General features: G+C 35.0%; 1 protein-coding gene across 1 annotated transcript; it reads left to right on the top strand.

Moving 5' to 3' along the window:
- Nucleotides 1–428: 428 nt before the first annotated feature.
- LOC129226761 (enkurin-like) lies at nt 429–7,227 on the top strand. Its single transcript, XM_054861390.1, has 3 exons — nt 429–507; nt 6,098–6,342; nt 7,183–7,227. Exons 1-3 carry the CDS (start codon nt 429–431, stop codon nt 7,225–7,227), a joined length of 369 nt encoding a protein of 122 aa, XP_054717365.1.
- The last annotated feature ends 2,846 nt before the right edge of the window (nt 7,228–10,073 follow it).

Genomic DNA, 10,073 nt, shown 5'->3' with positions numbered 1-10,073 from the left:
TGATTCAAATGAGCGGAATACGCGCATCAAATTTTTACTTTTCCCCCTTATTCACTTAGATTCGTCTTATCTGGACATTTGAAAATTCCATGCAATCCGTGGTTGAACAGTATAAAAGAGCTGCAGAACGAGAGTGGTGTAGCCTTTTTTAACTAGGCCTTTCTGTTATTGAATGTCAAAGTTATTATTATTATCATTACTATTTTAGAAATTTAATTAATTCTTTATAAAATATATACTTGTAAAATCTGGGAATTAAACTTGAAAAGTGGAAGGAATCTTAAACTGTATGAAAATACAATAGAAACACGTAATAACGAAGTCTTGATTGGGTACGAGCATAGTATTCTCTTTTAAGGTATCAATCAAAGCATAGAGAACGTGTTAAGGAATTTTACAGGCAGGTGAAGTCCAAGGTCCCAAAAACAATGGGTCATGTTCCAACAACTGCTAGAAATCCTTACGAGTACTTAAAAAAGTACAGCGGAATTAAACAAGAATACAAAGGTAGGTATATTTTTTATTTATTATTTTGTCTGGAACGAACTTAGTTTATTTGTCTCTAAATTATACAGATCAAATGAATTGCATATTGAAGGTTTATATTGAAACCTATAGACCATACGATGAAAGAAGACAAATATGGTTATTTGATAGTTTTTTCTTTATACAGTTCCCTTGTGCGACATGCACGCACGAAAATTTCCCGTTCTAACTTCAACCTTAATCCAGTTTGACAGCTTTTTTTCGCGAAATATATTTGACTAGCGGTTCCCACACGGCTTTGCCCGTAGTAGAAAAATTAATTCATTTGGTGGGCCTGTATATTTACAAATAATGGATGATGAATTTTTTGCCAATTTGTTATGTTCATTTGCTTGCCCATGGTATGGTAATTCGCTTGTACACATTATAATAATTTGCTCGGCCATGTTATGATAATTTGCTTGGCCACGTTATGATAATTTGCTCGGTAAAATGTTCTTAAAATTGGAATAGAAAAAGAACAAAATCGAATTTTCAAAACATGGCTTCAAAGTGCACACCCCTATGTTGCGAACTAATTTTGTGCCAAATTTCATGAAAATCGGCCAAACAGTCTAGGCGCTATGCGCGTAACAAACATCCAGACAGAGATCCAGACTTTCAGCTTTATTATTAGTAAAGATTACACGGACAATCTGAAGAGTAGCGGTTTGGAGCTAATGGGATAGCCGCCACAATTTCCAGACCTGAATCCGACGGGAAATTTTTGTGACCATCTTGACTGACATTTTGCTTCTTTAAGTCCTCCTTCAAGGTCGTTACATGAGTTAAAACAAGACTTACTTCATGTCTGGTCTTTGCTTCTCCTTTCAGTGTCCAACAGCTGAGTTTACTGCCTGATCTATCTATGCCATCAATGAATTTAAGAAACAGGGGGTACTAGGGTAGTTCACAAATACATGTAAAAAAAAAAGTTTCTTCTAAATAACGGGACATTCTTCAATATTTTTTTATACTTGTGAATAGTAATATACTGGAGGAATTCAGCTTCCCATTTCAACCGAAAGAGGAAGCTCAAACCCCTGCCCCAATCTTCACAAGTATGGGGAGAGGGGTTTAAAAATGCATCGAACTGAAAAAACAATGCTACATATTATAATTCACACTAGTAGTATGCATACACATAGCAATAAAATAATTATTTAAAAAAAAAACCCAGCTGGGGAAATAATGTTTCTTAAATTTATGGCATTTTCTTTGCTACGGGTAATGTTCAATAGAGGGGTCATTGAGCACCCTCTTAAGATTTGAGTAAGAAGCTAAAAATTTTACAGCATATTACTATTAGTAAGTCTAAAAAAAAAAGTAAAAAAACAATATATATTTAATTTGAATTTTTGGCATCTTGAATTCAAATTATGTTTTTCGCAATCACGAGCGTGTGTGTGTATGAATGCGCGTGTGTGTTTGTGTAGGCGCATGGGTGTGCGTTTGTGTAGACGCGTGTGTGTGTATGTATGCATGTGTGTGCGTGTTGTGTATGCAGTGCTGTGTGTGTACGCGCGTGTGTGCGTAGGCGTTCGTGTGCGTATGTGTATGTAGGCATATGTGTTTGTATCTGTGTGCAGGCATGAGTGTGTGTATGTGTGTGTGTGTGTAGGAGTGTGTGTTTTTGTCTGTCGCAGGCATGAGTGTGTGTATGTGTGTGTAGGCGTGTGTGTGTAGGATATCGACGCAACCTGGAGACGGTTTTCGCAAGAGAACAGCATCGTGAGGCCGGTCGACGCGACGGTGGTGCTGGCAGAGGGTGCTGGTGGGAAAATAAAATGATAGCACTCCAAAACAGTCAAATAAAAACAATAAGCAATCGTGATTGCTCAAAAAAATAGGGGGTGTCTTGGATTCTAGCTGAAAAAAGATTTTTTGAACCACCCAAGTGGATACATTCCTAATAGACGGAGAGCCCAGGGCCGCCAGACCTAACTTATTTTCTAAGTAACAGAATGTGTAGGGCAAAGTAGAGTTAGCATGTACTTTGAACGTACGCGTAATTATTAACTTGGACCGAGGGCCAATTTGCAGGTACTGGATACTGAATGTACGAAAAAACAGTGCTAACCTAACTTATTAACACGCTTTTATTAGCTTCACCTGTATGTATGTATGTATGTATGTATGTATGTATGTATGTATGTATGTATGTATCTTGTAATGGAATCTTGCAGCTCAAATTTCGCCCACTTCCTGCGATCGGATTCTTTTGAAATTTGGCACGCGATCTCAGACCCGATGGCAATGCAATATTCTATAATCAAATTAATTAATTAACTCTTTTAATTGTGAGTTTCCTCCAATTTTAATCAATATTTTGGCATAAATCCAACAATGTGAAGAAGGAAAAATAAAAAAAAATACATTAAAAAATACTCGCAAAAATTATTTAAAAATATCTACAAAAACCTTTAATTTTTCTGCATCAGACAAAATTTGTTCCAATGTTCCAAGGTAATTAGAACATGAAATATAACTGTTTTTAACTAATTTCATGCCAAAATTGAGGTGAGCCTTCAATTGGAAATTTATTGCTGATGAGACCATTGTTGAACAAAACTTTTATTCAAATGCATCTCAAATTTTCAAAGTAATGTAAATATGATTTCCGCAAACATACATCGATGACTCACAGTAGCTTCCCATCGGGGTGCCCTTGTCTTAACTTTGAGATATTGCCTCGCACTCGTTTCATAAATAATTTCGTCAATTAAGTCCCAATCTGATTCAAATTTTCATATACCGCACAAGAAAAAAAAAAAAAAAAAAAAAAAAAAAAAAACTTTGCCTGATAATTTTCCAACAAAAGACTAAAAAACAGAAAAATAAAATAATAGTTTAAAAAACTAAAAAAACACGCTTTCGTAGCAAAATGAACTAAAAAGTGAAAAATAATCTTTGGATGGTAGTAGTTGACCAATCACTTAATTTTAATGGAATACAAAAAACCGTGGGGGCTTCTTATCAGTTGTCTTGAATTTCTTCCATTTAATGTCCAAGCAAAAATGTAAATAGACAGCACCCCACGCTTTTTTGTATTACATTAAAATTAAGTGATTGGTCAACTACTACCTTCCAAAGATTATTTTTCACTTTTTAGTTCATTTTGCTACGAAAGCGTGTTTTTTTAGTTTTTTAAACTATTATTTCATTTTATAAGTCTCAGTTTTTATATTATGATACTCAGGGAGCTATTCCAAGACATTTTGTAAGCTGCCAGACCAATCGCATGGGCCAAACATCCAGGCCAGACACAGTTAAAACAACCTACCAAACTTCCAGACACGTTCCGTGGGCACTAATGGCTGCCAGTGGCGCAACCTTACTTGTTTTCTAAGTCTCAATTTCTATATTATGATACTCAGGGAACTATTACAATGCATTTTGGAAGCTGCCAGACCAATCGCATGGGCCAAACATCCCGCCAGACAAAACTGAATATACGCAAAAACAGTGCTAACCTAACTTAATTTCTAAGTCTCAATTTTTATATTATGATACTCAAAGAGCTATTCCAACACATTTTGTAAGCTGCCAGACCAGTAGCATGGGCCAAACATCCCGCTAGACACAGGTAAAACAACCTACCAAACTGCCAGACACGTCCCGTGGGCACTAATGGCTGCCAGTGGCGCAACCTTACTTATTTTCTTAGTCTTAATTTTTATATTTTGATACTCAAGGAACTGTTCCAAAACATTTTGTAAGCAGCCAGACCAATCGTATGGGCCAAACATCCCGCCAGACACAGTTAAAACGTCGCTCTGAGTACGAGCGCGACGCTATTATTCTTGTGCTTAAGCACTGAAAAATATCGTCTGCTTTGAAAAAGCAATATTGTTCCCCGATTTTACGTCCCCCGAATCTTCGTTTTCTCCACATTTAACGTTTTTTTCATCAGGTCCCACAGTTATGCCTGCTAACTTAGACCGAGTGCCAAATTTCAGATACTGGGTACTGAATGTTCGCAAAAACAGTGAAAACTTTACTTATTTTCTGAGTGCTGATTTTTCACACGCTCGTACTCACAGCGACGTTTTAACTGTGTCTGGCGAGATGTTTTGCCCACACGATTGGTCTGGCTGCTTACAAAATGTTTTGGAACAGTTTCCTGAGTATCATAATATAAAAATTGAGACTTAGAAAATAAGTAAGGTTGCGCCACTGGCAGCCATTAGTGCCCACGGGAAGTGTCTGGCAGTTTGATAGGTTGTTTTACCTGTGTCTGGCGGGATGTTTGGCCCATGGTACTGGTCTGGCAGCTTATAAAATGTGTTGGAATAGCTCTTTGAGTATCATAATATAAAAATTGAGACTTAGAAAGTAAGTTAGGTTAGCACTGTTTTTGCGTATATTCAGTTTTGTCTGGCGGGATGTTTGGCCCATGCGATTGGTCTGGCAGCTTCCAAAATGCATTGTAATAGTTCCCTGAGTATCATAATGTAGAAATTGAGACTTAGAAAATAAGTAAGTTTGCGCCACTGGCAGCCATTAGTGCCCACGGGACGTGTCTGGAAGTTTGGTAGGTTGTTTTAACTGTGTCTGGCGGGATGTTTGGCCCATGCGATTTGTCTGGCAGCTTACAAAATGTTTTGGAATAGCTCCCTGAGTATCATAATATAAAAACTGAGACTTAGAAAATAAGTTAGGTTAGCACTGTTTTTTCGTACATTCAGTACCCAGTACCTGCAAATTGGCCCTCGGTCCAAGTTAATAATTACGCGTACGTTCAAAGTACATGCTAACTCTATTCTGTCTTACACATTTTGTTACTTAGAAAATAAGTTTGGTCTGGCGGCCCTGGGCTCTTGGATTATAATTGAACTCTTATTTGTTATGTTTTTATGATATTTTCCATATAAATCGGTAATGTATTGTTATCTCCAAGAATGAGCTTTTCCGCCAAGAGTGCGTTTTCTGTTGTAAGCATTTTTGCGTTAAAGTTATGCACGTTTCTATAGTATATCCAATAAACATGTGTTTAATGTATATTTACTCCAATTTAGTGCTTCTACGATCATTCATTTACAAGTTAGATTCCCCCTAGAAGACAGATTGTACTTTAATTTCTGAATGAAAGTGCCAAAGCTTTCGTTTGCTTTTGATGTAAAAGGAAGGATCTAATCGCATGCACTTTTTGATGTCTTTGAGTTGATCGACACTCAAAAAAACAATAAGATAATTCAAAATCGTCACAAAAAGAAATTCTTTTGCTATTAACTATTATAAATGAAGATTTTATACACCGTAAGAAAAGTACAACATCATTTTCAAAGAAGGATGTTTAATAAGGACTACTGTTTAATAAGAATTATGAGACTAAGACGGGGGGGGGGGGAGTCATGACCCCCACAATACTCCCTTTGTTTCCTCCCCTGAATTTTATGAAATGTATTTGGGGCAAAGACTAGAAGGTTTAAGATATAATTTTCAACTTTTCTGTCTGGAGAAATGAGAATACTGTGGCTGCATATTTGTCCCAAATATATTTTTTCCACCATTGAAAATAGATTCGAATTTTCAAAAAGCACACCATTTTAACGTTTTACTTATGTTTCAGACACAAAACAAGCTCGCTGTGAATGCAAAGAACAGCAAAGGACTAAGACTAAATCACAAACAACAATGGATCAGGAAGGAATGATTTTAAGAGACACTTCTAAGAGGAATTTCATCAGGGAAAATGCTCTTAATGTAATAAGGCGTCCTGCGTCAACCCCTAATCCTAGGCTTGTGGACGATAGAAAAGGAAATTCAATTGATTTGGAACACTCAGGACTTGTTCCGAAGTACTTGCAAAAAGAGGTAAATTGAATATTGAGAGATTTTTTTTTCTTCTCTCGACAAAGTTTTGGTTGTTTGCAATGATTTAGTTTCTGGGAGCGTAAAACATAAAATAAGTGTTTGAAAATTATTTTTTACTACTACTTGGAAGCTTTTAGAAAGTTTGTCATTAATAATAAAGAGAGTTTGAATTATAGGCACTAAAACATCATATGCTTACTGGTATATACTAAAAATGATTGAAGTACGCGCTGAAAGTAAAAAAAAAAATCTACTTTTTTACATAACAAAAACTTCTTATATCTGAATAAAAGAAATTTTCGCCTTTCGATGTTTTTCAGTAACAAAGACATACTACTGTGCTTTACATATAATGTAAAGCATTTCATATAATGTAAAGCATTTCATATAAGTATATTACAGCATTTAGTATATATTAATATATATTACATCATAGTAAAGCATTTAATATATATTACAGCATTTAGTATATATTAATATATATTACAGCATTTAATATATATTAATGTATATTACAGCCTAGCAAAGCATTTAATATATTTAAACATAAAATAAGCGTTTGAAAATTATTTTTTACAACTATTTGGAAGCTTTTAGAAAGCTTGTCATTAATAATAAAGAGAGTTTAGATTATAGGCACTAAAACATCATGTGATTGCTGGTATATACTAAAAATGATTAAAATACGCACTGAAAGTTAAAAAAAAATGTACTATTTTACATAACAAAAACTTCTTATATCTGAATAAAAGAAATTTTGGTCTTTCGATGTTTTTCAGTCACAAAGACAAACTACTGTATTTTTCATATAATGTAAAGCATTTAATATATATTGTTTAGGATTATGGAGAAGTACCGAAGTATCTTCGCCGGGATCCGAGATAGCTTAGAAGCTCATAGACAGGAATTTCTAAAATTCATTTATGAAGAGCAATTGAAGCAAATACCGCAGAAATTAAAAGATGAGACGAAGAAGCAGATTTTTGAGGTACATAAGATGAACGTTTCATTACTTCAGTAGAAAATAGGGTGATTCCCCAGTAGTTGACCACCTGCCAGTAATTGGTCACTCGAGCACTATTATGTACAAAAGAATAAATAAGTAGATATTTTTAATCTGATTGCTGAAACTAAGTTATAGCATCCCATGAAGTGTTCTCTTATAATTTATAGTTGTAACTAAAGTGTTGAATGGAGGTTAGGACGGTACAATTACAAAGACATGTAAAATATTTCAAGAAATTCACTTTTCTTACTAGTGAGAATTGTCATGAGATAAAATATGTAATCGTATTCCCTGACGTTAAATTTTATTTGATAGGTTCATTTACTGATATATGCTGATCATCCATGTTTATACTAAGTAAATAAAAAAAATTGCATCAATTTACTAAACATTTTTGCTGGGATTGAGGAGTGATCAACTACTGGTTATCCAAAATGCAATTAATACCAGTAGTTGACTAGAACTGTCAAACAATGAACTTATGCTGATTTTAAAGCTTTTTTCTCGGAACCAAAGTGATTACAAACATTTTTTAGCTTAAGATAAAATATAATGCTACTTTTGTTTTTTTTTTTTGACTAGTCGCATGTCCGCTGAACCAATAGAACCAAAATTTTTTATACGATTATTTGAACAAATGTTCTCCTAATAGCGATAATGTTAAACAACATAGTAATAACACAGATTCTGTTATATTTCGGAAATTTCGAATTGTAACACCCACATTTTTCTTGCGCAAATTGATCCTCGTTTTGAAAAACCTCAAATTTCGTTGTAACGAGTGGCGTGTGACAAAAACTGCAAAGATGAAAATTGTTTATCCTAGTGACAATATAAAGGTGAAGCATTTTGCATAACTCACAGAGTAAGACAGTAAGAGAATCACCAACCACTAAACACCATGTGCAAAGCTTAAGGAAAAAATCTTTAAAATGCTGAGCGGAAAGCGTGTTTCCTCAGTCAGTGCTTAAATTTTCGAACAAACAATTTTCATCACACGTCGATCAATCCAACGCCATTTCTGGCTCATCAATTACACTAATCAATTTGCTCAAGGAAAAAGTGGGTGTTGTCATTTGAAAATTTTGAGATTCTATCACTGTAACCGCAGCTATGGGATCACTGCGTGTTGTTTAAAATCATCAATCTCAAACGCATTCCTTCAAATAACCGTATCTAAAATTTTGGATCGTTAGGTTCAGTGAATAGGCCGCTAAGACTCCGTATATCGGGAAAGTTACTTTTGGAAACCCCGTATAAACTATTAAACTTTTTTCAAAAAACTTTTCCTAAATGTTATAACATTACTTAACAGTAATGTTATAACATTTAGGTATTATTCTGTCAGTTATGCTGACTAGATTCCGGTCGACGGTAATGTTCGGGTCCTGCGGCGACTTACATGATGGTGATGTCATATCTACTTGGAGTGACTGCTACGGATTGGAGAGAAATTAAAGAGATATCGCTAAGTTGTTATCATTTTTGGCAACTTATTTTTTGCTCCAAATTTGGCTAGAAATTGCTAAATGTCACCAAATTTGGCGACTTTTATTTAGGGTCATTGCTGGCACAGTTTAAAAGTATGTGCGAGTGTTGATTGTGTTAGCTATCTCACTTTTAATTGATTTTGCGAATTATCCGCGAAATTCATTTATCCGCGGTTACCATGTCACCCTATTCTTTGGATAATTAGGAGTTTACTGTACTTACACTGATCACCCATAATATCAGTGCATTATTTTTAGTAGTAATGTTTTAATATTTAAGCATTATACGAGCAGTGACATCTGTGATCACCGCTCCGTGAGACAACACCGCTCCGTGAAAAGACATCCGAATCGGATGTCTTTTCATTCATAAGCTCATTACTTTTTGCATTGAAAAAGGCGTTCCTTATAACGCCGAAACACGTGTCTGCAGCAATCTGCAATTTATGCTTTTTGACGTTGTTTTCTCTTACTTTACTGTTCAGCATAAAGGTATTTATATACCCTTATCTTATGACTAGAGTATTGAGATAGGAAAATGTGACTGATCATTCAGAGGGAAAAAAAAATTCCGTTTCATCAATTTTTTTAAAAACGCTCTTTCCAACAGGAATTAACTTTTCTAAATTGTTCTTTTAGGGTCTTGTCCGGAACTGGAAGGAACTTCTGAGAAGGTATCTGTCATTACCAGTCCAGACAGACACATTGGTTCAGACTGAGCAAAAGATAGATATTGAACGCCGAATGGATGCCATAGAAAAAGACATTGAATTGCTCTCAAGAAATAGGGACATTTATGTACGAAAATCTCTTTAATCCGCTTGAGTTGTTATATGAGTTTAAGTTGTGATGCTTTTCATTTGAGGTAGGATACGCAAGAGTTATTTGATGCATTTGAATTAGGCGCAATGGCAAAAGTAAGTGTTAATTCTACGTTTGGGCAAGCATAAGTTCTACGAAACTCGCCTAAAAGGACAATATGAGAGTGGAATAATGTTTCTAACCTTCATATTTAATCAGAAAAGACATATAAATCAGTTAACATAATGTATGGCTAGGGTGTAGATGGCTGCTTGCCTTTAACTAAGGTAAAGCCTCCGGTTGCCGACACCTGCATTAATAATTGACACTTATGAAGAGAAAAATATACTAACAAGAGAAATTACACAACAATGGGGTTGTTTCTTTCAATAAGAAGTATTACGTTTAGTCACTGAAATTGACAGAAAAAGTAA

The sequence above is a fragment of the Uloborus diversus genome, chromosome 7 (assembly GCF_026930045.1).
Source record: "Uloborus diversus isolate 005 chromosome 7, Udiv.v.3.1, whole genome shotgun sequence".
Lineage (NCBI taxonomy): Eukaryota > Metazoa > Arthropoda > Arachnida > Araneae > Uloboridae > Uloborus > Uloborus diversus.
Note: the sequence above shows the minus strand (reverse complement) of the source record. Positions and strands in the feature narration are given on the sequence as shown.